The 26,626-nt window shown below is 55.5% G+C and overlaps 1 protein-coding gene across 4 annotated transcripts in view; it reads right to left on the bottom strand.

Annotated features, from left to right (window-relative positions):
• Positions 1-839: 839 nt before the first annotated feature.
• Positions 840-26,626, bottom strand: part of DSCAML1 (DS cell adhesion molecule like 1) — a 98,622-nt gene continuing 72,835 nt past the window's right edge. For 2 of the 4 annotated variants that reach the window (XM_071449494.1, XM_071449496.1), the window contains 26 exons: positions 25,007-25,279; positions 21,767-22,045; positions 21,458-21,577; positions 21,144-21,320; positions 16,546-16,745; positions 16,172-16,268; positions 15,932-16,060; positions 15,385-15,552; positions 15,156-15,226; positions 14,049-14,289; positions 13,011-13,157; positions 12,781-12,936; positions 12,102-12,241; positions 10,737-10,890; positions 10,410-10,527; positions 10,157-10,320; positions 9,869-9,967; positions 8,030-8,218; positions 7,091-7,378; positions 6,849-7,004; positions 6,699-6,729; positions 6,255-6,373; positions 5,999-6,151; positions 5,614-5,808; positions 4,818-5,129; positions 840-1,709 (listed from right to left, as the gene is read on the bottom strand). In XM_071449494.1, the coding sequence (XP_071305595.1) occupies positions 1,252-1,709; positions 4,818-5,129; positions 5,614-5,808; positions 5,999-6,151; positions 6,255-6,373; positions 6,699-6,729; positions 6,849-7,004; positions 7,091-7,378; positions 8,030-8,218; positions 9,869-9,967; positions 10,157-10,320; positions 10,410-10,527; positions 10,737-10,890; positions 12,102-12,241; positions 12,781-12,936; positions 13,011-13,157; positions 14,049-14,289; positions 15,156-15,226; positions 15,385-15,552; positions 15,932-16,060; positions 16,172-16,268; positions 16,546-16,745; positions 21,144-21,320; positions 21,458-21,577; positions 21,767-22,045; positions 25,007-25,279 (4,634 nt within the window). In that variant the 3' untranslated portion in view covers positions 840-1,251. Of the gene's footprint in view, positions 1,710-4,817; positions 5,130-5,613; positions 5,809-5,998; positions 6,152-6,254; positions 6,374-6,698; positions 6,730-6,848; positions 7,005-7,090; positions 7,379-8,029; positions 8,219-9,868; positions 9,968-10,156; positions 10,321-10,409; positions 10,528-10,736; positions 10,891-12,101; positions 12,242-12,780; positions 12,937-13,010; positions 13,158-14,048; positions 14,290-15,155; positions 15,227-15,384; positions 15,553-15,931; positions 16,061-16,171; positions 16,269-16,545; positions 16,746-21,143; positions 21,321-21,457; positions 21,578-21,766; positions 22,046-25,006; positions 25,280-26,626 lie in introns of those variants that run through there. The other 2 variants (XM_071449495.1, XM_071449497.1) reach the window with 2 other exon arrangements.

Below are 26,626 nucleotides of genomic sequence, written 5' to 3'. Positions count from 1 at the left end.
ATAATGGCCTGAGCTGCTTTTTGCCTTTGGAGCAGGTAAGGAGTGCTGGCAGCCCTGGGGTTCCAAGTGCTCGTGTTTTCACAACCTTGTATGAAAGGGGGGGAAGTAGCTCCAGCATTTCTTTGGTCTGATATTGGTGTGGCTGGTGGTGAAAACTAAAGGGAAAATAAGAACAAATTACGGGGTGAGGCGGTGCTGGGTGGTGCTGCCCTGTGTCCTGGGGCACCTGTGCTGCCCTGAGCCAGGACTCACCATGATTCAGGGAGGCAGGGACACCAGGGCCAGGGCTCTGTGCTGCATTCCCTGGGCTCCAGGCTGTGCTGGATCCACCACGACACGTTCCAGAGTGACCAAGGACAGCGGGGCTGGGACACACCCCAGGGAGCAAGACCCTGCCTGGAGGAGCTGCTGTGCCTCCCTGCACGCTGGATCCCGTGCTGGAGCCACCCTGCACTTACCGTGAGTTGCCAGGGCTGTGCTGTGGCTCCCGAGGGCTGGGCAGCCGTTCACCCCTCTGCAGCTGGGCCAGGATTCCTGTTTGGCACCATGCTTTGTCCTGAGCTGGAGCTGGACTTGGTACTGCTCTCTCAGTGCTGTGGCACACTCTGGTCTGTCCTGCTCCATGGAACCATTCCCAGGACTTTGCTGCAGTTCCTGACCCTCCTGCTGCCCCACAGCTCTGCAGGTGGATAATTGCCTTATTATTCTTTAATATTCAACCCCTTCTCTTGGTATTTCCGTACTTTGGCTGCCCTGAGCTGTCCCTCTCCATCTTCCTGCCCTGTCCTGCCCCAGCCCTGCTCTGCCTGATTCCCTGCTCACTTCACAAACGCCCCACATATAAACATAACCTTTATTGCACACAGCGCTGGGTTTTTTTTCATAGAAAAAGGTATTAACACATAAGCATTTGCAAATTGAAGCAACTCCTGCTGTTTTCAGAACAGTAAAATAGCATGCAATGTCTCGGAGACGTTCCTTTTTTAAAACCACCGACAAGATCAGGGAAAGAAAAAAAAAAAGTCGCTGAGTCTTTCCTTGTGCCCCTTTCAAAATGATGTGAAATATATATATATGTTTACATATATATTATATTTTTAAATCTGTAACATCAAATTCTTTGTGCCCTGGTTTCTTTTTCTGTTCGGAGAAGAAGAAAATAGCTTCATTTATACAAAAGAGTCCGTTATGTACAAGTTTGTTAATTAAATATAAACGGCGCGGGGAAACGAGCAGCATCCGGCGTTGGCCCTACACCAGCGTGTAGGACTTGGAGTAGGCTCCGGCGCCCTGTTTTTGAGACCTGCCTACCCCCGACGTGCTCATCTCCAGCAGCGAGTCCCTGGAGCCCCCCACTTTGGAGTGCGTGGGCACCCGCGCCTCGGCGGCGGCACCGGCGGGCACGGGGGGCTCGGCGGGCACGGGGGGAGCCGGGGCGGCGCTGGCAGCGGGCGCGGGCGCGGGGCCGGCCGGGCCGGGCATGGGGAGAGTCCTCTGAGGTAAGGTGGTTGCGGCGGAGGCCGGGGGAGGCAGCCCCAGGGGCTTGGCGCCGGGCTCCAGCGTCATGTGCCGGGCCTGCGCGTGGTACGCCCGCGCCAGGTTGCGGATGGAGGCTTCCCGCGGCGGCACCACCGGGCACGGCTCGTGCGCGTCGGGCTTGCGGAAGAAGGCCTCCGACTTGACGTACAGCGGGAGGTTGCAGTAGTCACCTGCCGAGGGAAGAGCGGGCAAGGTAAGGCTCTGGAGGGACCCTATTGCCCCCACCCTCTGGATGTGTTGGCGTTGGGTACGGAGAACATGTGCTGTGGAGAATGAGCTGGGCTATGGAGAACACATTGGACTATGGAGAACACGTTGGGCTACGGAGAACACAAAAATTGGGCATTGGACTAAGGAGAACACGTTGGACTATGGAGAACCTGTGCTGTGGAGAACACGTTGGGCAACAGGGAATGCGTTGGGCTATGGAGAATGAGTTGGGCTATGGAGAACACATTGGACTACGGAGAACCTGTGCTGTGGAGAACACGTTGGGCTACAGGGAATGCGTTGGGCTATGGAGAACATGTTGGGGTACAGAGAATGAGTTGGGCTATGGAGAACATGTTCTATGGAGAACCTGCGCTACAGAGAATGTGTTAGGCTACAAAGAGCGTGTTCTATTGAAAATGTGTTGTGCTACAGAGAACAGGTTGGGCCACGGAGAACCTGTGCTATGGAAAACCTCTGTGCTACAGAGAATGCCTTGGGCTAGAGAAAGTGTTGTTCTACCGAGAATGTGTTGTGCTACACAGAACAGGTCCTGCTGTAGAGGGAGAATGTGTTGTGCCATAGAGAACGCGCTGTGCTATAAAGAATGTGTCACATCATCATCCCAAAATTGTCCCACTCCATGCAATGCAACGCCTGGGATGTGTCAAGCTCTAGTGCTCAATGCTGTACACAGTGTCCTGTAATGTATCATGATGTAACAGTGCTAATTATAATGCTGAATGTACAGTGATAGATGTTAAAATGTGAGTAATGCTGAATGTACAGTGTAGCACATTATTATAATAATAATAACAACGTGATGCTGAAGTTCTGACACAGGACAGGCACAGTCCCCGTTCTGTAAAGGACAGAAATGCTCCTTGTGCTCTGTGTCCCACCTGCACCAGCACCCAGCAGAGGGATGTGGTGTGTCCCACACCCGGCTTTACTCTGCCAAGGTGAGGGGCTGTGCTGCCATAAACCACAGCCGCTGCTGTGCTGTGTAATGGCATCATCTATAGTTAGTGCCCTAATTTAGGGGTTTTATGTCCATGTATGGATAACCTGTGTTGTTATATTGGCTGTTATCAGTGTTAGAGGGTTTTATTTCTGTTCTATTACTGCTCCCTTTGTGTTCTACAGCATCACCTCCAGCTGTAGGGCCTTAATTTAAGGATTTATATGTCCATAGATATAAAGGCCTGTTATTAGTTTGCCTTTTATATTTGCAATATATAACACCTCTAGGCATAGAGCATTACTCCTTTAATTGTATATATTGTGCAGTGTGTGCTGCAAGGGCACGTTCCTCTCATCACAGGATGTGGAGAGAATGGATTGCAGGATCTGTAGTGTTAATATAGGATACAGCACATATAGATATGGGATTATATGTATTAGTACCTTAATTTTAGGAGTTATGGTTATGTGTACGTATAAAAATTTTATATTAAAATAGAAACATTATTTATATAAAAATAAATATTATATATAATAAAATAAATATTATAAATAAAATATATAATAAATATTATTTATATGAAATGTACATAAATCTCTATATAAATACATATAAATTTCTATAATAAAATAGAAAAACTTTTCTATATAAATATGTACATTAATCTATATATAAATATATAAAAAACTTACATATAAGTATACATAAACCTATATATAAATGTATAAATTTTTGTATGGAAATATAGAAATTGTTATATGAAATATAGAAATTTATATATCAATATAGAAAATCTATACTAAGAATATAAAAATTTATGCATAAATTTATTTTATATAAATGTATGTATTTGGAAATAAACATATAAAAATATAATTAAATATATAAAAATATATTATATATCTTTTTATATATATGAAGCCCTGCATTATTATATTGTCTCTTGCAGGTGTCATATTGGTTTTATTATAGCACTATTGCCTTAAAACTTGTATGCTTTATTATAGCTTCTGTAAATTCCTTTTCTTTAAGGTTACAACAGTGTTATACCTAATACACTCTATGCTACTTAAACTATGCCATAAAATATGTGGTCTAATTTGAGGAGAAAGATGATCCCATTATATTGTGTGTTATATAATCAGTAAATAAATTAACTATCAATTCCTACCAATGTATTTTTTATACATCTTCCAGGTGTTGTTCTATTTTGAGGTAATAAAACTCATGGGGGTGGGAGATTGTCAGGGTTCTAGCACTAAGGATAGGGGAGAAATACTGAGGAATACAAAGGAATACTGATGAACACTAAAGCAAGGGGGAAAATACTGATACACACTGAAAAATACTAAAAACAAGGCAGGGAAATACTGAGAACACAAAAAAAATTGGGCATGTACTGAGGGTCTGGGACAGTGCTGAAAAATGGGGGGGGAATAACAAGGAATACTGATGAATATTAAAAAATGGTAATGAATATTAAGGAGGGGGAAGGAAGAGTAAAGAATAGCCAGGGATACTGAAAAATGGGATGGAACACTAAAGAATGGAAAACAACTCTAAAAAACAACAAAAAAAACCCCCATTAAAATATCAATGAATGAGGAAAGAACAGTAAGATGCCAACAAACAGGAAGGAATCCTAAAGAATGGGAAGGAACAGTAAAGAATAGCCAGGGATACTAAAAATGGGAAGGAATAATTAAAAAAGAACATGGGGAAACATTGATGGATGTGGAAAGAACAGTAAGGAATGCTACGAAATAGGAAGGAATACTGAAAAATGGGAAGGAACAGTGAAATACAGGAGGAAAATACTAAGGTATGGGAAGGAATACTAAAGAATGGGGAGAAATACCAAGGAGCTGGGCAATAAAATACCAAAGATTGGGTGGAATACCAAGGAACGGATGGAATGCCAAGGAAAGGGTGAAATACCAAGAAACGGGGAACAACATCAATCAGCAGAGAAAGAACATTACAGCCTGGGGAGCAATACCAAGAATGCAAAGGAATACAGGACTGGGAAGGTCTCCTAAGGATTTTGGGAAGCTCTGGGGTGCTGAGGAAGGGCAGGACCCCCAGAGAGCCCCTGGGAACCTACTCTTGCTGGCGCGGTGCGGGATGGGCACGGCCACGCCCTTGCCCCGCTCGCTGTCCTGGGGCTTGGGCGGGGAGGCGGTGAAGCGGCAGATGCCGGGCTCGGACGGGGTGCTCATGGAGGTCATGCTGTCGGCGTTGTCTGTGGTGCCCGTGGTCATCTGGTCCGAGGAGCTGTCGGAGATGAAGCACTCGGTGATCTCGAACTTGGCGTGCTGCAGCTGCTCCTCCAGCTTGGCGTGCTCGTAGGCGCGCGCCAGCTCCTCGTAGGTGGACGAGGCGCTCTCCGTGGACACCATGCTGTTCCGCCCCTTGTCTGTGGGGAGAGGATGCGTCACCCACCTGAGAGCTCTCCCTGGCACGGGAACGGCTTTGTCCACCTCATGGGAATGCCCAGGCTGTCCCTGCTGGGATACACCTGGCCACCTTCAAGGGCAGGGTGGATGGGACACGGAGCAACCTGGTCTAGTGGAAGGGTGAAACAAGATGAGCAATGAGGTCCCTTCCAACCCAAACCACTTTGGTTTTTAATGACTCTGTCTGTCCCCACAGCTTGGCAAGGCCCTGGCTGCTCAGAGCCACTGAGTCATGGCTCCACAATCCCACTGATGAGTTCTGCAGTGTCATGGTTTGATGCTGGCACAATGCCCGTGCCTCCATGAGAAGAAGGCCTGACCACTTCACATCCCAGAAAACTTCCTCTCAAACCACGACATGCAGTCACCCTGAGCTCACAGTTTGGGCTCTCTGTGCGCCCCAAAGCAGCAGATTGCTGCCAGGGAGGCAGTGGCCCTGCATACCCGTGTCCTGCGAGAGGCTGGCACTGTAGCTGTCACTCTCAGTGACCGTGATGCCATGCTGGGAGCCCACTGTCCTCCAGTCCGAGGTGAGGGTCCGTGCAGGGGTGGACGCCTGGCACTTGGTGAGTGTCCACTGGCTGGAGTACCGGTTACGGGTGCTGTGCGCAGACTTCACACTCTTCCTCGACACGGGGTCTATGGCACAAAGGTGGCAGAGTCACGGTGAGTCCCTTCCACTCACACCCTTCCCTCTCCCTGGAGCACAGCCTGCCCCTTCTGCCTCCCCAGCAGCTGCTTTTGGGCACAGTCAGTGCTGGAGGACATTCCCCCAGCCCTGCCCCGTGTGTACAGCCCCAGCACAGCCAGCCCGGCCGCACACACTCACTGGTGCCAGGGCGGATGTCAGACATGTCGATGAGGGGCCCTGTGTTCTGGATCAGGGCTGGGTGATGCAGAGAGACGCCCGTGCAGAAGCTCTGGGGGTTCACTGCCTGGCTGAACTCCGTGTCGGTCACCGGGATTGTGGCTTTGTCATCCCCTGTGGGGAGAGCTGGAGCTCAGACCTCTCCCCGGCCCACAGTCCATCCATGGGGCCCCAGCACTCTGGGGCAGCAGGGGATGGGAGCTTTGCCTGTGCTTACCCAGCTGCTTGATGCCCTCCTTGTCCTCGATGAGGAGCTGCACCCGCGGGATGTCGATGTGCAGGCGGGGGCCCTGCGGGGGCCCCTTCACCGGCGTGTCAAAGCTGCGGTTATTCTTGCTGTGAGGTGAGAGGGGACGCAGGCCCGCCCATTACCGGACAGAGCCCCGGTGGCTCCAGCCTGCCACGGGCTGGGGATTGCCACCAGCCAGCCCACCCGGGGCTCAGCTCTGCCCAGGCAAGCTCCAGTGTGGACCCTCGGGCAGGCAGGACGGGGCTGCTGTGCCACAGAGTCACTGCCACAACCTTCACTGCTGTGAGCGTGAGAAGGTCTGAAACTGAGTGAGGGCTGTACTTGGGCTTTAAAGCAGCCATGACCACCCCCAGCACCACCTATTCCCTGCCTGCCCACCCAGTCCCAGCCACAGGCAGATGTGAGACTCACCTGATCAGCATTTCTGCCAAACTCTTTGCATCTGTGCAGGAGACACAAAAACCAAGACATTTTTTGTAAGGGAGCAGTTTAGGGCACAATGAGGCCGCACAGGAACACAACCTGGGGTCCCATGTGCTGTGCTTCTGAATCCCATCTCACCTCGAAGCCTCTTCAGCCGCTTCTCCTTCCTCTTCTTGCGGATGATGAAGAGCAGGGCCACTCCCAGCGTGGCCAGGATCACGGGGCAGGCGATGGTGAAGAGCTTCTTCACATCATCCCCTTCCCCTTGGGCAGACTTGATCGGGGGGATGGTGCCTAGGGCAGAGCAGGGGCAGGTGGGCGCTCAGCATGCCAGGACCCCTCTCTCTGGTGCCAATCCCCCAGCCCGTGTCCCCACTCACTGCCGTCGTAGTCCAGCGTGGCGAACTGCGCGGTCTCGTTGCCGCAGCCGGCGCTGTTGCAGGCCTTCATGCGCAGCTCGTACCAGGTGGCCTCGCGCAGCTCGGTCAGGAACACCTCGCTGGAGCTGTTGGTGCGGAGGCTCTGCCACACCCAGTTGCCCTTGGGCCGGTACTCCAGGACGATGGCGGTGATGGGGCAGCCCCCGCTGCTCCAGCCCTGCAGGTTCAGCCTGGCGTGCGTGGAGTTGATGTGGGTGAAGAGGTGCTGGTCCTTGCTGAAGGAGGGCTCTGTGGGAATCCACAAAATCAGAGGGTTTTGGGAAAGCTGCAAAAGGCAGGCCCCAGAGACAGCAGAACTGTGATTAGAGCTAAGCAGCAGCCATAAGATTTGTCAGCAGAAAAATTATTTAAAAAGTAGAAAAGCAAGGACAAATAGAACAATGGTCTGTGTATTAACGCTTGTCTAGAATAACTCTCTAAGCTACAGAAAAGTTTATCTAGCAATATATTAGGAAGTTTGAAGCTTAATAATGGAGCTCTGTGCATTGTGTTTTAAGGCTTACAAGTAGGTATTGTATTCGAAATAAGCAAGCATTGTTTAACCAAAGGTACCTGTGCTTATGGTGATTGGATAGAACTACTGTCAATATGCTTTTGCTTTGTGTGATTGGTCAAAAAACTTATAAAGTGAGTTGTAACATTAAATTCTTAGTCTGCTGCCTGTGATGTGAGCTGGTGGCATCTTCCCATTGTCATAACCATGTAATGAGACTGATGCTGAAAAATAAAACAGCTCAAGGCACGTTCCACAGCAGCCCTGTCCTGTTTGTGATTTGTACACAGACCCCGGCCAGCGATAGGCTCTGCGGGACAGGAGCTGTCAGGAGGGTGGGGAGGGGACCCCCGTGGTGGGGCAGGGACACCAGGGGCCAGGCTCACCTCTGCCGTGGGTCTTGGCCTCGATGATCTCGCTGATGCGGCCGGCGCCAACGCTGTTCTTGGCCGCCAGCTTCACCTTGTACCACGTGCCACACTTGAGGCTCTCCAGCTTGAAGGAGCGCTCCGAGGAGCTGATGAACACGTCCTTCCACTCCTCGCTGTTGTCCACCGAGTACTGGAGCACAAAGCCTGAGGGAGCAAGGAGGGGGTCACGTCTGGGCACATGGGTGAGGGGAAGGGGTTATGGCTGGCACAAGGCCTGTGCCCACGTCCAGCACAGCTTTGCAGTGCCAGGGCACCCATCACACACCAATTCCTGCACTATTCTGCACTCACGAGCAGTGGTGGAACCTGCCTGCTGTGCCTGCCACACAGAGCCAGGCAGGAGCCACGGACAGGAGCAGCGTGGGCACACCCAGAACCTCCTGAGAGCTCTGCCAGCAGCCCTGGTCACACCTTGCCTGCCCCCAGCATGCCCAGGATAACCCCACTGCTCATTTCCACAAGGGAGCACACGCTGTGATTGACTGGTGCGAGGCTATAAAGGGAAAGCCGGAATTAAGCAGCTCCCTCGGGAGGCTGCAGGGAAGTTGCTTCTGTCACTGCAGACCGCCCCCTCTCCCGTGATGAGGAGTATTAGGAAGCACACTGTGTCCTAGATGAGCAAACCTGTTACGCTGCCATCAACAAGGCACCTGGAGATGGCTGGTCTGGGCTTCCCGGGAGAGCAGGGGACACAGGGACAGCCCCAAGGGCATTGGGGCATCTTGGGACAGCACATCCCTGCTGCCCCGGCTGTGCTGACCAAACTTTCCTGCTGCACTGATAGGTTTGGCTATTTCTGCAGGATATTTGGCCAATTCTCAGATAAAAATAGCAGGCAAGAGTAGGCTTCCTGCCTTGCTGTGTGCATGATGAGCTGCACAAGGCAGGGCTGGCAGGATGGCCCCGGTGCCAACACCACCCAGGTACCACCGTGGCAATGCCAGAGGGGTCAGGTGAAGGAGCTCTGTGAACACCCAGCTCAGGCAGAGCAGTGGGGACACTGCTCACACCTTCCCACCACCAAGGATTCCCTGTGGATGGTGACACCAGGAGCTTCCCAAAGCCATGGGCATGTGATTCCCAGCAGTGGCAACACCAGCCCTGACACCCCCACACCACCCACCCTGGTGCCTGCCACTGCTTATTTATTTATTTTGTACATGCGGTGTGTTTTTAATATTTCTAATCCAATTATAACCAAATTTATCAACAGAGTCCGCTGGAGTGAAAGGCTGCTGGCTGGGGAGATTTGCTTGTAATTACTTTCATGCTTTTAATTAATTGTAAGTGAGGTCTCCTTCCTCACTCCCCGCTCCCCCCTCCGCACGCAGCTGTTTCAACCTATAATTCATGAGATGAATCAGAGCAGAAAGGAGACTTGGGAAAGCTGGGATGCTCCTGGAGCCCTCCCAAAGCCCCCAGCCTGTCAGGGATGTGGGACAACTCCTGCTCTGGTGGGTTCAAAGTGGCACCAATGCCAGGAGACTCGGAGCAGCTCTGGGGCTGGCCCTGGCCACCACCACCTTAGCACCCAGGGATGTGCCCTTCTTTAGCTACATCAGTCCCTGCAGCTTGTCCAAAACACCTGACAAACCCCTCATCAGGGCTGGCAGCCCCTGCTAAGAGCTCAGAGGCATCAGCCTTACTCTGAAGCATTTCTGAGGCATTTTGGAGAGGGGCAAACTGAGGTGCAGATACAAAAACGTGGCACAGAGTGCCTGCAAACATGTTCCATGAGAATGGAACCAGTCATGGTCCTGGGATGAGCAGCCCCATCACCCACAGCAGCCCTACCTCGGATGGAGCTGCCCCCATTGTCCCCGGGGATCCAGGCCAGCGTGATGGACGATGCCGAGGTCTTGGAGACGGTCAGGCGGGGCTGGTCTGGGGGCACTAGGGAGGAGGGAAAGCCCATGAGCACCTCACACACGCAGAGTGCCCCGCACTGTGCCCCCAGAACTGGCAAGGAGGCCTTGCACTCGTGCCTGGGCCAGCAGGAGCGCCTGGTGCAGGACAGAGCCTGGGCACTGGGCACTGGGGATGGTGTGTCCGTGCAGGGCAGCACGGAGGTGGAGCCCTCACCTTGCACCAGCAGGTTGATGATGATGGTGTCGAAGCCCCAGGTGTTGGTGGCAGTGCAGGTGTAGTAGCCGGAGTCCTCGGCCTTCACCGAGCGCAGCACCAGCGTCCCGTTGGCCTGGATCAGGCGGTGCCCGTCCACCGTCACCGGGATGGCAGAGTCCTCGCTGCCAGGGGGACAGGGGGCACGTCAGCCCTGGGTGGCACAGTCAGGGCTGGCACCAGCCCCCAGCACGGCTGGCAGCCCCCTCCATACCTGTCCTTGGTCCACTTGATGGCGGGCACAGGCTCCCCGACGGAGTTGCACGGCAGCCTCACGTCCTTCATCCACGGCGTGGTGACGGTGCCTCCGAAGGAGATGATCTTGGCAGGGGCTTGGGGAAAAGGAGGAGGTCAGCCTGGGGGGCTGGCCCCGTGCACAGACCCCCTGAGATGTACAGACCCCCCCAAGGTGTAAGGAAACCCGGGACCCCAGTGCTGCCCCTCCTCTGCCTGGGGTCACCCAGCCATCACTCCCTGCAGGCCACAGGGCAGGGCACAGCAGCGGGGGTGTCCCCCAGGCTGGCAGCCCCCCAGGCTGTACCTTTGCCCGCAGGCTCGATGGTGACCTTCTCGCTGATGTTGCCGCGGCCGGCGGAGGTGACGGCGGCCACCCAGAGCAGGTACTGCTGGCCCCGGTTCAGGTGGGCGATGCGGTAAAAGAGCTGGTCCGGGCTGGTCTCGTACTCGCTGGGAGCCTGCGGGCAGGGGGAACACGGGAGAAGGGGAAGCTTCTGTGAGACCCTCAGCCCATGGCCTCGGCACAGACCCCACAGCCCCTCGCGGGTTTACCCCAGATCCAACAGCCCCTCGCGGGTTTATCCCAGACCCCACAGCCCCTCGCGGGTTTATCCCGAGCACAGCGGCTCCGCTCACACCCCTCAATGCCGGGGAGAGCCGGCTGGTGTCGTGATTCCTCCAGGGAGCCGGGCTGCAGCCCAGGAGCAGATGGCTGAGCATCCCTGTTCCCGGGAAAGGATTCTGTCCTGGCACCGCCGAGCTGCAGCAGCGCCAGCCTGGAGCCAACCCCAGCTGGGATGGCCCAAACCCACGAGAGGCAAAGGGGGTCCCCAAAACCCATGTGGGGTCACTGCATCACCTGGCCCAGCCCTGCAGTGGCCCTGAGGACAGGGCTGGCTGTGTGCAAGCACCAGGGCCTGTCCCCATCACAGCGGGGACAAAGTCACCCTGCCCCACAAATGCCACGAGGGCAAGGACTGCCACCCAGCTGTGCCACCATGCCAGCAGCAGGCAGGGATGGGCTCCACGACCCCCTTGGCACAGGATAGGGCTCTTAAAACATGACTTGGCAGGTGCCTGTGTGCTCACTGTCAGCACACGTGTGCCCTTGCAGGGACACGGATGTGAGTGTACCCCAAAGCAGACACACCTATATGAATATTGTATAGTATACATAATTTTTTTTTTACCCAAATGACAGTTTTGACAAGATGCCAAGAAAACAATATCGGATCCCAGCGGTTTTACCAGTTGCTTTGATGAAAAGATTATGTTGCCCTGGAAACCAGAGGCTCAGATAGTGAAATGAGTTTGAGAAGGAGCTTTTGATAAGCACTAGTCTGCAGACCTCCCATCAACCTCTCCCTCAGCAAGGAGGGATGGGGCCAGGTTGGATTTCTATTTCATTTTTGGTCAGCTGCTGGCATGTTTCCCCCTCTGGAGCAGGCGCTGAGCAGGGCAGATGCCAGAGAATGGGAACAGGAGAGACAACGGGACCAATCCCTGCCGCACAGTGCCCATGCATGCCCTTGGACAATTCCGCAGTGCACCCCAAGAGGTCTTTGCTGCGGCTGCTGCCTGGCATCAGCTCTCCCTCCCGTTGCTGCTTGGCCAGCCCAGCATTCCCTGGCACACTGTGGCGATTCCCAGCCCCGCTGCCCCCCCGTACCGGCTGCCCCGAGCCGGGGCTGGAGCAGAAGATGGTGTACTTCCGAATGATGCCGTTGGGCTTGGCCGGCGGCAGCCAGGACACCACCACGCTGCTGGCAGAGGACGGCACAGCCTTGATCCCAGCCGGGGGACCTGGAACTGAGGGGGGAGAGCGTGGCAGAGCTGGTGCCAGGAGGTCTCCAAGGTCTCTGCCCAGCCGGGAGATGTGACAGCACCCTGCTGTGGGGCTGGCATCCCAGCCACACCCGGGGAAGCAGCTGCCATGGTGGTGTCACACACAGGCAGGGACAGGTCTGCCTGCAGGACACCTCTCCACGGGTGGCTCTGGTCCCCACGTGAGCCAGAGGCAGGAGGGTTAATTGCAGCCCAAGCTCTGCTTTAGAAATCATGATTGGCTTTTAATGGCCATCTCCTTAATCTGTCAGCCGTACCCTGCCCAGCTGCGCCTCCCTCCCAGCATCTGGCACTTCCTAGGACACAGGCCCAGGGATGCTCTGCTAGCGAGCTAATGGCATTAAAGTAGGGCACGCGGGGTGTAAATATTTAAATATCAGCACTTAAGGAAAAGGAAAGAAAGGGAAAGGGAAATGCCCTGCCCATGGCTGTACACGGGGGGTTTCCCCTGTGCCCCAGCAGCCTCTCCAGCCCTGGCACGAGCGGGTGGCAGAGCCACTTACTGTCCTCCTTGGTCTGGATGTAGAGCACGCTGCTGCGGACGCCATCACCTGCCTGGGTGTAGGCCAGCACCTGCACGCTGTAGTTGGTGAATTTCTCCATGCCCCGCAGCTCCACTCGCTCCCGCGTGGTCGTGATGTTCTGCATCTCACCCCACTCTGCAGGAGACAGGGCCTGTCAGCCCCTGTGCCCCCCAGGTCCCCCATGTCACCTGCCCCCTAGGTGTGCTCACCTCCGTCCATGTAGAGGGACCAGAAGATGACGCGGTAGCCCTTGAGCACCCCGTTGAGGGTGCTGCGCGGGGGCTCCGACCAGGAGATCACGGCCACGTCCGAGGTGATGGAGATGGCTCGCACGTTCTCGGGGGGCTGGCTGGGAACTGGGGAGGGATGAGGAGGACAATCAGCAGGAGGATGGAGACGCCAGGCTGAAGGAGCCGTGTCCCACACAGCCACCCTGACTGCACCCACACGGACCCCGCTGTGCTGCTGGAAGCCCTCAGCCAGTCCTGCCCAGCAGGGCTCTGCCTCCAACATGCAGTTTTCCTTCTAGGCCAGTGAGGTGGGTGTGAACCCTGTGCTGGTGGTGACAGGGAGGATGCTTCCAGCGAGGGGAGAGTGGGAGAGCTGAGTGGATGCAAGGTAATTAGATCCCATTGCCCCGCAAGAGGTAACTCTAATTTTTATGAGCATTTAAATGATAATACATCACCGTAACGATCCTCTTTGAAAATGATTATTGTTTCATATTACTTAGGTGCAAAAATATAAGCACCATGTAATTAGGGACGGAGTATAATAAACTAATACAGATAGTCCGTTTGAACAAAATGAAGGTAATATAATTATGGAAAAGACACTATTGCTAAAACAGGGGCCCTTGAATACCCCGGGAGGAGTGCTAATGCAGCCAGGAAACGATCGCGGTTTGACAGGCTAACGAGAGCCTTAATTAAGTATGAAAAACTGCTGAGCAAACACACTGCAAAACTTTTTCCTCATTGTTTTTAAAACGACCGAGGCCATCAGTGACTGTGTCCCAGGTGGAAACCTGCCTGGCACTTCAGCAGTGCCCAAATCCACCTTGCACCCTTTAGCTGTGCCACAAACTCAGCGCCACGGGTGTCCGGACAGTGCTGTGCTCCTGGTCCCTTCCCAGGGAGTTGTGGGGACACACAGCCACCACCCCAGACCTGTGTGATGGGATGGGCACCAACTGAGGGTGCCCTGGGTGGGACCTGGACCTGGTTTGGTCACTGGGCCATCCTTACCGTCCTCCAGCGTGGTGGCGTTGATCTCGCTGGACGAGGGCCCCGTGCCCGCGCGGTTGAACGCCTGCACCACCACCCCGTACTGCGCAAACTTCTTGAGGTTGTCCAGCGTGTAGACCTCGCTGTCCCCCGTGGCCTTCATCTCCACGATGCTGTACTGCCCGTTGCTGCCCGGGCTGTTCTCCCGGTAGCCGATCTGGTAGCCACGGATCACCCCGTTCTGCAGCTCCTTCTTCGGGGCCTGAGGGACAGCGAGGGCAGGACGGAGCAGTGTCACAGGGCTGGGAGGCTCACAGGGCTCCGTGCCCCAACCACCTCTCCCCAGGGGCTTTTCTCAAGGCTTTCAAGTTGTTTTCCCTCCCCACTTTTCCCTGAGTGGCAAAATAGTGATAAAAAAGGTCCAGCGGGTCCTCAGAGCCGCCAGAGAGGGAAGTGCTGCCTGGACAGCACCAGTCCCCAGCTGGAGCAGGAGAAATCCCAATTCTGTCAGCCTGAGAGGCCAGATTGAGATCAATCTTAACAATATTTCTCTGAAGCATTAACAAATCAATAGGGTTGATTGCAAATTTATGTTACAATGCCTGGGCGATCCATCTTGCTGAAATACTCCTAAAACGAAGTGACTTATCTTTCAAGTGAATCTTACTTTTCATTAATCTGTTTTTCAATGCTTAAGGGGAGGTGGGGAGAGAAGCTGGAACCCTAAATTTATTGACTTAGCAGTTCATTCCCAAGTCCTAACTTTATAATCAATTTTATTTTTCATTAGGCAGCTTTGGAAAAATAAATCTGATTCTAAGTTTTATTGATCTCTGCTCAAACACTTTGCAACCCAGCACCTGAGTTTTTACATATTTATCCTCTCTGCCCCATGGTCCCCCACGGACACCCTATGAGATAATGACCTTGTTGTAAAACATGATTGATAAGAGCCCTGAGCAATAAGGTGAGTTGCTTGCCCAGCCTGCAGGTTTTTCTTTTTCCTGGAGAACTCTTCCTGATTCTTGTGACATTGATGACATGCTGGATCTCAGGACAAGCTGGGGCAGCATTTTGCCAAGCCCCCATAGCCAAAAAAATCCCACACAGCATCCCAGCCTCACTCACCTTCCAGGTGACCTGGATGCTCTGGGATGTGATGGGCTGCAAGGTGACATCCATTGGAGGGCCATCGGGAGCTGAGAGAGACAAACACAAACCAGCACATTGAGAAGGTTCAGGAGCTCCTCACCAGGAAATCCCTGGCTTCAGGAGAGCTGCACCTCAGCCAGCTTCAGCCCCCATGCTCCCCCTGCCCAGCATCCCCAGCAGCCCCACCAGGAGCCCAGGGAGGCACCTGCTTCCTCGGTGCTGATGGTGAGCTCCTTGCTGGGCTCACTGCGCCCGATCTTGTTGAAGGAGTACATGCGGATGCTGTACACCGAGGCGGGGTGCAGGTCCACGATGTTCGCCTGGTTGATGGTCGGGGAGATGTTGCGTGTAGACTGCTTGAAATCCCAGGAATCTGGAAGAGTGAGGCAGAAGGGTCAGAGCCAGAATCCCATGCAGGGCCTGCAGTGCTGAGGGGGCCATGATCAAGCCGGTGAGCTCCCCAGGCACCTCCAGCTCTTGTACCCCTGGAGAGGTGCTGCTTCTCTCTTTCGCTGTTGTGCGCTGGGGTTCAACTTTTTGCAAATATTGTCTCTTTTAATATTCCCTTTCAAATGCTCCCATCCAACAGAAATTACCATATTTCATTAATGCTGCTCTCTCCTTTCTTCATCAAAGGAACCGGGATGCAGAATATTCCCTTGGAGGCACCGCTGGGGCAGTCCCACACCTGCCTGTGCAGGCCAGCCCCCAGCCCCACTGTGCCACGGGGAGGGGACATCACTGTCACCTACCTGACTTGTTCTTGTACTCGATATCAAAGCCAGTGATGATGCTGTTGCCATCGAACCGCTGCGTCCACCGCAAATTCATACTCCGGGCTTTCACCTCACGGATCTCCAGCTCCGGCGGGTCAGGGGGCTCTTGGGGACATGCAGGCAGGTTAGGGACACAGGCAGAGGAGGCCCCAGGAGCAGGGGGACCCTCTCAGCAAGGCTGTGCACCGCAGGGCTCAGGCAGGGGGGATGGATTACCTTGGACAGTGAGCTGGATCAGGCCTCTGTCCTCGCCGTAGGAGTTGATGGCATGACAAGAGAAGAAGACGGAGTCCCCACGGTCGGCTGGTTTCAGCTGCCAGTGTTCCAGGGAGAGGAGCCAATTCAGACTGAGCTGCCCCAGCACTGTGCCCTGCCTTCCCCTGCCTGCTCCCACCACAGTGCCACTCCCTGGAGCTGCACTCCTAACACCCCTCTGGGCTCAGCTTTGCTACTCAGGGAGCCCAGCACAGTGCCTGGCTCCGTGACATCCCCTGGGGACCACCACACCCTCCCTGCACCTTCTCTGCTTCTCTCCCACACCCAGCGAGACCCCTGGGAGCCCAGGCAGGTGCAGGACGCGCAGCCCTCACCTTGAGGGTGGAGATGACCTCGTCGCCGTTGTCCTTGGTGGTGATGGCGTAGCGCATGTTGCGGTCGGGGTCGATGACGGTGTCCCCCTTCTCCCAGCGGATGATGATGGGCCGCTCGCCCCGCGCTGTGCAGTTCAGCTCCTTGGTCTGGCCCTTGATGGCGATGGTGGTGTTGGGGTGGGAGGTGATCATGGCTGGGACTGCGGGGAGGGAAAGTGTCACCCGCGTGCCCTGGGGACGGGCAGGTGCCACCTGTGGCTGCGGGGCCCCGCAGAGCCCACGGAGCCGGCGGGGACGCGGCTCTCACCGAGCGGCCGCGCAGCCCGGAGCGGAACCGTCGCGCTGCATTATACAGCTCAGGATCATAAAATAATGAAGCAGATAAATTTTATAATGCATAGCATTACACCGGGGTAGACAATAAAACGTGAAAGACAAATAACCAAGTGCACACTATAATGAAGAGAAAGCCTCCAGTCTGAGACGTGCGGGTATGAATTATTGACTAAGGTTTTACACTCCCGAGGATGAGAGGAAGAATGTTTTCCATCACGGATTTGCATAATTCACTCGTATAAACCTGGGCAGAATACAGAGTGTGATTTCCCACCAGCAAGGCCGCCTTTGCATTGCAGATGCCAGAGATGAGTTTTTTCCATAGCCACCCCAATACACAAACGGGGCCAGTGGGGACACCCTGTGCCGTGGTCACCACCTGGCAGGGGTGCAGAACCCAGAGGTGCTCGAGCAGTGGGTGCAGCACAGATGGGGATGGCTGAGCAGTGCTGTGAGGATGCTGTACTGATCCCTGGCCTGGCTCTTCCCTGCTGCAAGAGCCAAGCTCTTTGTGCCACCCCAGTGCCATGCAGTGGGCTGGCTGTGGCAGGCAGCACACAGGAGGAACGGGCTGGGGGACCGAGGGCAGGCTGGGGAAGCAGAAAAAAATGTAATGCATAAACAAACAGCAGTGCTGAGTCCTGCAGTAATGTATGATAATGACAATCCGCAAAGGCAACACACACTGTTCTAATGGGACACAAGAGGCTCTAATGAGCTACGACTCCTCGGCTTTCTGTGGCAATGTAATTCAATTAACAGCAAAGGAAACCTTTCCTCCTGAGCTGCTGGAGTTTGTGGGGTGCAGGACACTGCAGTGCCCAGCTTGGTGCCCGTGTGACAATCCTGTGCCAAGGGGAGCACGGCACCCCTGAGCTGGCAGGGGATGGCAAAGAGCAGGGAGGTTGTGGCAGTGCAGCCTGGGCCACCAAGGGTCACAAGAAGCAGCCTGAGACTTCTCCAAACTCTGCCCTGTCCCATCCCCAGTGCTCTGACACCTCTGCCTGCCTTAGCCCCAGGTCAGGGATGCACCAGGACAGAGGCAGGCCTGGGAAGGGTTAGGGTTAGGCCTGTCCCAGTTCCATGGGGTGAGGACAGAGCACAGGGACAGCCAGGGGCTCTTGCACTTTCCCCAGGGCAGGGCTGACTGCCCAGCACAGCACAAGGGCACACACAGCTGGAGGAGGGGCTCAGCACCCAGTCCTGGCTCCTGCCAGGCTCCTGCCCACTGTCCCCTGCCATGGAAAAGCATGGAGGGGTCACCCTGCTATTTGTCAAACAGGGACACTGGGGATGTGTCACTCAGCCCTCATCAGCCCAGGCTGGAGCACAGTGCAGCAGCAGAGGCTGTGTGGCTATGGGGCCAAAGGGGCAGGACAGCCCCCCAGGGCTGCAGCAGCCTTGGCTGCACTGGCCCCTTCCCAGCAGAGAGCAGAGGCCCCGGGAGAGGAGCTCTGTTTCAGGCTCTGCTTCACTGAAATGCACTTATTGATGTTTGATTAAAAGCAGCTCCTTGGATGTAAACATATCAACTTCTCTCAATTGCCAGGGTCCCATGGGAGCTGCACGTAGTCCAGAGCAGGAAAAGAGCACAACAAACCCCCAGAAAACCCCAAGCAGCTGTGAGGATAGCACAGATTGGGCACTGGTGCCTAACACCTGCCCTGCAGCAGCTCTGCAGCTTGCAGAGGATCCACATTGCTTGGGACTAGCTGCAGGGACCTCCACGGGTGGCTGGGGGCTGCTCCCAGCCAGTCTGTGATCCCTTCCTGGCTGTGGGGGCATCAATAACGTGGCATCAGCCACAGCTCATTCTGGGCAGACAGGCTTCCTTCGAGGAGAGCTCGCCTCCAACACCTCCTGTGCCCTCCATTCTGTGCCCACCAGAGCACACCCCATCCACCCAGCCTCTCCTGGTGCCCACAGCCTTGTCAACAAGGCCACAACCAGAGCTGGTCCCCCTCTCTGGGCAGAGACAAGGCTGGGAACAAAGGGAGCCAACAGCCAGAGCACGCTGCCGTCCCACTCCCGGCTGGGGCACGAGCCGCCTGGCAGAGCGCTGGTGACAACTGAATGGGAACAGTGACAAGGGTGACAAGGGCTGTGCCTGCCTCCCTCGCCCCCCTCTTTCTTGTTTGGAGCTGGCTCTGTGATGTTAATTTGATTGCACCCGTCTCAGCTTCCTTTCTACACTGATTAGCTGAGTTTCACCTGAAGCATGAGATTAATTCAAATTGCATGGAAGCAATCAGTTATGCTCGCGCTGTGTGGCAGAGAACTTCCAAGGAGGGCTGTGCCACGACCACGGACAGAGACCCCTCTCCTGCCCCCTGGCTGGACCCCTGGCACGGGGCAGGCAGAGGAGCCCCCTCCCCAGTGCCCAGGGTGCTGCCGCTCTGGCACAGCGGGCAGGAGCCCGGGGGATGTGACTGTCCCCATCCCACACGCTCCTGACACCTGGGCAGGTGTGCAGCCATGTGCTAAATGGCATTTATCACGCACTGCTGGGCCCCTCACCTGCGCCCAGCCCAGCCTGCCGTGCCCCCGGGCACACACTCGGATACTCCAGCACTCCCCACCTTTCACTCCTCACCTTCTGCGTGCTGGTGAGTTCCTTCCCAAAGCAGGGAAGGACAGGCTGCCATGCTGTGGGAGCCCAGGGGCCGTGGCACCCAGGGACAGGAAAGCCTCAACCCCGTGGGTGACATTCCCAAGCAAATCTGGTGGCTTTTCACACCCACCACCCCCCGACAAAAGCATCACCCAGGTGCTGCTGGCTCTGCCCAGCCCAGGGAACTCAGGCACACAGTGCCCAGTGTGTCACCTGGCTGTCCCAGCTCACCCCTGGCCGTGGTGCCAGGGCAGGGCACGTGTGACACCAGCTGGCTGTGGCACTGCCCTCTCCCCTGCTGACCGCCAGCACGCTTTGTTTGGGCTCTGATTAACTCTCATTTAACTCAGTCCGCAGTGGCCTGACTTTCAGGGAAAGCCAGTGCTGATCTCCCTTTAATTGGGCTGACATTTCACTAAACAAACAAAAACCCCAAAATGAAACAAAACAAAGAGCCCATCTAATGCCTAATTGGCTGTGGCGCTTGGTGTACCTATTCATCCAAACCTTTTCAAAGGCAGCGAGGGCTCCGAGGGCTCCAGGAGATGCAAAAGCACTTGCATAATAAGGTTATGTGCTATTCAAGTCAGCAAGCAACCTGTCCTGGGATGCAATTACAGGAGCTAGCAGGGACACGGCACCAGCCCGGGCTCCCAGACTTGGCATGCTCACTCGGGATTAATCGCCTCGACTTTGTACCTGCACTCATTGAAGTGCCTTGTTTGAAGTGGCTGGGTTTGATTCATCAGTGCAGGGATAAATTAAACAGCTGACAGCGAGGGGAGTGGGAACCTGGGAAGGCAGAGGCTGCGTGGGGAGGGGAGAAGCCCCTGAGAGAAACAGCTGCTGGTGTCAGGGAAGAAAGCAGCAGCCTGGGGAGGGGAGGCAGGGCTTGGTGGTGACCAGAGTAGGCTGCACGTCCCCTCTGCCCACAGCAGCCTGAGTGGGCAAGCAGGGGGATGCTGGCTCCCATGGCTTCACCAGCAGCCTCCATCCCCTCTGGCACAGTGTGCTCACTGCCTCATTCCCAGCATGGTCAAGGCAGAGTTTAGTCCTCCTGAACCCAATCCTGACCCCAGCCCCTCCTGGAGACACCAGGAGTGAGGGTAATTGCTCTGGACCCCCTCCACCATCTCCTTGTGGAGGTTTGAATGCTCCCTGCAGCAACGAGCCCAATAACTAACAGGGAGCTGGCAATTATACATTCTGCTGATAGCAACGGGAGAGCAATCCAATAACACACACAGTTCAAACACGGTGTCTAACAACACTTCCCAGCCCGTCCCTGTCAAAGCAGCCCAGCTATTTCCTTTCCTCCTGGATGATGTAGATTGATTGCCTGGTTTTATTAAAGACAAAGTGTGTTTAATAGCAAAAGGGAAGCGGGTCCCTGGAGGGGAGGAATCGATGCCCTCCCGTGCCCTGCATTGATCGTGGGGATGCGTGGGGCCGGGGCTGGAGCACGGCTGGTGTGGTTGGAGCCCTCAGAACAGAGAGGGAGGCTGTGCCACACCAGGCTCTGCTGGTGACCCCGTGTCCCACAGCCACCCTCACGGTGCCCAGCTCTGCTCCCCAGGTCATGGCTGTGACCCTGCCAGGAGCAGGTCCCTGTGCCCCTGACGATGCCCCCGGCACAGCCCTGGGTACCTACTCTTGACGGTGAGGAACATGGACTTGCTGATGTCTGTGCCCACGCCGTTGCTGGCCTGGCAGAGGTAGTAGCCGATGTCCTCCTCCAGCACGTGGCGGATGAGCAGGGAGCTGTTGGGCAGGATCTGGATGCGGCCCGTCAGGGGGATGGGGTGGTACTGCTGGGGGTTGCCACTTCCTGGGAGGGGACACAGAGGCACAGAGCTCAGCTGAGCCACAGCAGTTCTCACCAGGCTTGGAGCTGGGGTGGCCATGCCCAAGGGACTCTCCCCAGTGTGCACTGACATCCCCACACATGCTGTGACCCATCCCTACCTTTAGCGTGCTTCCACATGACTTTGGGAGGGGGGTACCCATCAACGGAGCAGTTCAGCACCCCAGCTTTTCCATAGATGCCATCTTGGTTGTTGGGTTGGACCACAAAGCGAGGAGGCACTGCGGAGTTTGGGAGGAAGGAGGGTCACTGCAGGAAAATCCCATCAGATCCCTACAGCTCCCCACTGCCTGTGAGCACGGGGGGGCTGTGGCTCAGCCTTGCTCCTCACCCTGCCAAATCCCCCCTGCTGCCCTCCCTCCCTCCCTTTCCCAGCAGCAGCAGGTGGGATGTGGGGGCTCCAGGCTCACCCCTCACGATCAGCTGCCGCTCCCGGCTGACGGTGGCAGCGTCGTTGCTGGCGATGCAGGTGTAGTTCCCGTTGTGCTTGAGGGACACGCTGGAGATCTGCAGGGAGCTCATGAACTCCTTGCTCTCGATGGTGACCCCAGAGCCAGAGAGGATGACGTGCCCGTCCTTCCTCCAGGTGATGTGGATGGGCATGTCCCCGGAGGACACCACGCAGGGGATGTAGAGGAGCTGTCCGATGGAGGCTGGCGGGAACTCGAAGGGCTGGATCAGAGGAGGGACTGTCGAGGGGAGAGGAGGAGGATGCTGGAGAGCCCATCCCAGGAAAGCCTTCCTTGAGTGGGGATGGGCTGCAGTGGGGCTTGGGGAAGATGCTGTCCCGGGAGGAGAAGCAGCTCAGAAACTAAGACAGGCTTTGATTCCACCAGAACAAGGCCAGGGGACAGCGGGCGGTGCCGTCCAGCAGAGAACAGCAGGAAGATTTCCCCCACCTGGCAGGGCCACCCTGCTGAGAGTGGGATGGAGAAACGCTGACCCTGCACTGGGGAAAGCCCCAGCCACCCCCAGCACGTGCCACCCGAAATTCCACCTCAGCATTTATCCACTCCCAGAAAAGCCTTTATTAGATGGATGCTTTTCTTAAAGGTGCTGGATTCAGAACCAGCCATTATCTTTCTGATAACTTAATTAGGCAACTGCAGCAGCATCTCTGGCAATGTGGGAGGGGGAAGAAAGAGGAGAGAGGGAGACAATTAGCTTAACAAGGCTCAGCACCTGGTAGATGAGATCCTCGTTCTGCAGTCTCCATAATTAAATTAGCAGCCTGCCAATTGTCCCTTCGGCAGCAGGGAGCTGCCCTCCCGTGCAGGCACAGGGGCAGTTCCCTGGACCCCCGTGTTCTTCCCTGGGCTCCCACCTCCCCCCTGTGCCCGTCCTGGCACTCAGGTAGCGCTGCCTGGTCCAGAGCACGGCAAGCAGGGGCTGTCAGTGTCCCCCAGGTGGGAGCCACTGCCATGGGGCAGGCAGGTACAGGCAGGGCTGGCCTGTCCCTCTGCCTGTGACAGCAACGTGGCTCGAGCTGCCGGAGCCATGGAGCCGGTGCTGCCTGTTTTCCATAATTAATGAATAATTAATTGGGAGTGCACTGCAGTCTATTGCAGAGCGGGGATGGGCTTGTGGACCACGCCTCCCCAAACACGCCCCTCCAGCCGCTCTCCCTGCTCCAGCTTCCCGCAAACAGAGCTCACAACTCCCCTGTCCTTCCCAGACCTCTTCCCACTGCCATTCTCCTTTCTCCAGAGCTTCCAGGCTCTCGCTTGCCACAGCCTGGAGCACCCTGCCCACGGTGCCACCACAGAGCCCATCCCAGCAGCTCCAGTGCAGAGGTGGCCCCGTGAGCAGCCTCTGCCTTCCTGTAGGGCAAAGCATCACCCCACAGTGCCCTGGCACTGTGTCAGCCCTGCGCTCCCCAAAACTGCAGCCACCTGAGCAGCGCTGTGTGGGAGCCCCAGGACAGCACCAACACACAGGGGATTAATTCAAACCTTCAAGGATGTCTGCAGGAAGAAGGAGCTGTCGGGGTACCTTGGAGGAGGCTGGATTTTGGATTGTGCTGCTGGGGAAGTGCAGGGAAGAGCCCCCGATCAGCAAAGCCCTGTGGAGCAGGGAGGTTTGAAACTGGGATCCTGGGGGTCCCTGGCCAAGCAGCAGCAGCAGCTACACCTGGGCAGGAGCTTCCCTCAGCACGAGGTGGGGATGGGGCCTCATGAGCAGGGCTGCACATCCCCGTTCCTGGGGGGAGCAGAGCCAGAGGGAACTGCAGAGCTTTTCCTGTGAGATTGGAAGGAGCTGCACAACTCACTGGTGGCATTTCACGTGGTCACCAGGCACTTGGGGCTGTAAAAGCTTTATGGTGCTCCTTGTGCTACACAGTTATGTTTATTCACTCCCTGACTCTCTGCTAGGGCCTTTGCTATTCTATTCCACAGGCCTTTTATCCAGGGGCCAGAGGAAATGAGGAATTCAGCCAGCAGGGCTGGGTGTAAATCTCCCGCAGGGGAATGAAGACGTCTGGCCCGTGCTGCAGCCTGCTCACCTTCCTCAGCCCGTCACCAGCCACTAATCGAGGCAGTAAATCCACTCTGGGAAGGGTTCAGCAGCAGTTCCTTCCCAGGATACACAAATCCTCAGCTGAACTTCAGCATCCTGCACCCTCTGAGGGCACCTCCCAGCAAATGCCGTTATTTAAGAGCTCACAAACACCGTGAGGTGATGTCCCCACATCAGCCCTGCCTGTCCCAAGACAAAACCAACATCTCTGGCCTCTTTCCAAGCCCTGGGGCTCCACATGGGCAGGGATTTATGTGAGGTGAGAAAAGCAGGGCTGGCCAAGCCCTGCAGACCCCAGGGGCAAGAAGACCTCCCTGCACCCCCTCAGACAGGTTACCCACAGCCTCCTCTCCCCTTTGGAAGCCTGCGAGAAGAGCATTAGCTAATCAAGTGGTAGCATCTCTAATCAGCTTGATGCTCTCTCTCGCTAACCTGATTCCTAATAAGAAAATGGTGGCTGGGAGGGGAGGGAGGGGGATCAGAGTAAATCCAGCGCACGAATCCCCCGCTGGGTGAGAGGCAGGATGACAATTGGCCGGCTCTGTCCCCAGCGCCGCCGTGTTTGTCTGAATGATTTACTGCCAACACCGGGCTGGCGACGGGCGGAGCCGACCCCGCAACTCCCGAGGAGGGGAGATCCGGGAGCTCCCAGCACAATCTCAGCCAGTCACTGGGAGGGAATGCATCCGGCTCAATTCATTAGGACTGATAGCTCCCTCAATGGGGCTGAATAATTGATGGCCTGGAGAAGCTTTTAAGATGTTCTGTGCGCTCGGAAGACCGAAGAGTATGATTTTTTTAAAAGCTAGCACACACAGAAAAACATCGGTGAAGGTGATCCAAGCAAAGGTTAGATGTTTTAATACGTTGTGTTTACACCATAAATCCTTGCTCCATCACTTGTAAGGGGAAATGGATACGGCGTGGCTCGGGGCAGCTGCTGGCAGCTGGCAGGACCAGGTAGCCCAGCCAGCTCCCGAGGACTGAGCTGCCACACCTGGTGACCACAGAGCACAGCCGCCACCTCGCCATGCAGGCGTTCCTCTGCCTCCATCCCACTGTGGGAGACCCCAAAACCAACCTGGATGAGCTCTCCCTGCCACCAGGGGAAGCATCCCCTGCCTCTCTCTCACCTTTGACGGTGACGTGGACGCTCTGGCTGATGGAGAGCTGGGGCTGGATCAGCACGCTGCACAGATACTCTCCTTCATCCATGCCTTTCTGCACATCCATCAGCTTCAGCGTGCCGTTCTCAAAGACCACTTGGCGGTGGTTATCGGGCAGCAGCAGGGAGTCCTTGTACCACTTGATGGAGTAATAGGGGTACCCGATGACCCTGCAGTTGATGAAAGTGTCCCTACCCGCGACCGCTGTTATGTTCTTCATGGCACGGATGCTCGGGGGACCTACATATTGGGGAGGAAGGAAGAGGCAGGCTAGGTTAATTCCGAAGGGCCATTTGCTTGCATGCACATCTGCTGCTATTCCAGAGCGAGCTCCACAGGCAGAGGAGGTGACCAGGGCGCCCTGGTTTGGGTGAGGAGGCGGCACAGGCTCCTCTCAGCTTCTGTGGGGACAGCTGCTCTTGGCTGCAGCCTCCAGCTCCAGCTGCTCTCCCTCACCACCAACAGGGCTGTGCTCCTGGGACACAGCCACGCTTCAAACAGCAATGCCACCGCAGTGCTGGGGGAGCTGAGCCCACACACACCACTGCTGCCCACTGTGGGTGGTGTCTGTTCTCTGCTCTGGGCACTGTGCCTGCCCAGGGTGCCTCCACCTGGCTCCTCTGAGCACCAGAGATATGGGAGAGATGGGGAGAGCTCCCCCACCATCACAGCCTCTCTCTGCCTCTCCCAGAGGAAGCTGCCTGCATTGTGCCAAACATCCTTGGCAAGAGCTGCCGTGGGAACCTGACTTCCACTGGCAAAAACACTTCACCTCCTTGAACCCCGCCTTTCTGTGCCCCCCACTGCCAACCTGCGTGTCACTGAAAAGCCAGACAGCCACCAGTCTCTGTCTGGCTTTGGAGCTGCCTGAGGACTGGGAGAATGCTGCAGGTGAGCCTTTAAACGAGAGGTTTCATGCATCAATAATTACATTGTTCTCCCAGTCGCTGCATAAAATAGCGAAGTAATCTAAAGATTAACCCTGTCTTGACTCCTCATCCTGAGGGTGTAGCAAGATAACAGCTTAACAGGCACTCAGGATCAGCTGATGGACAGTGTTTTTCATTCTAGGACGCGTTAAGAGAAGGAGCAGGAAGAAAGAAATTAGCATCTGGCTCTGTAGCCATGTCTTGGGCCTGTTTGAGGGACATGCTCTGTGCCACTGAAAAAGAAACCCGAATCTTATCTACTGACAGCCCATCAAGAGCTGAGAGAGGGGAAAAAGGGAGACAAGGGAACATCCTCATTGAAAACGCTGCTCTGGCTTCTCCTGGCTGAGAGAAGAACTTCCTCCAAATTCAGCAGTAAACGGCAGCAAAATTCCGACTCTCCTGGGATCCCAGCCAAAAAGCCACTAGATCCATTTCAAACCTGAGACACAGACAAACACAGCCCTTCAACCCTCATTCTCAGCAGACAAATAAACGCTCCCTTATCTTGTCTCGCTCCCACCTGTAAGCCTGGGAGCTTTAATTGGGGATTATTAATGGGCAGGGGCTTACAGCATACCCCGTGCCTGAGAGCACTCCCTGGAACACACCGAGCAGCGCGCTGCAGCCGTAATAACACGGTGATTAACGCGGCCAT

Source organism: Agelaius tricolor, unplaced genomic scaffold (genome assembly GCF_023055355.1).
Source record: "Agelaius tricolor isolate 1412-34295 unplaced genomic scaffold, bAgeTri1.0.p SCAF_29, whole genome shotgun sequence".
Lineage (NCBI taxonomy): Eukaryota > Metazoa > Chordata > Aves > Passeriformes > Icteridae > Agelaius > Agelaius tricolor.
This window is presented reverse-complemented; position numbering and strand designations above follow the sequence as displayed.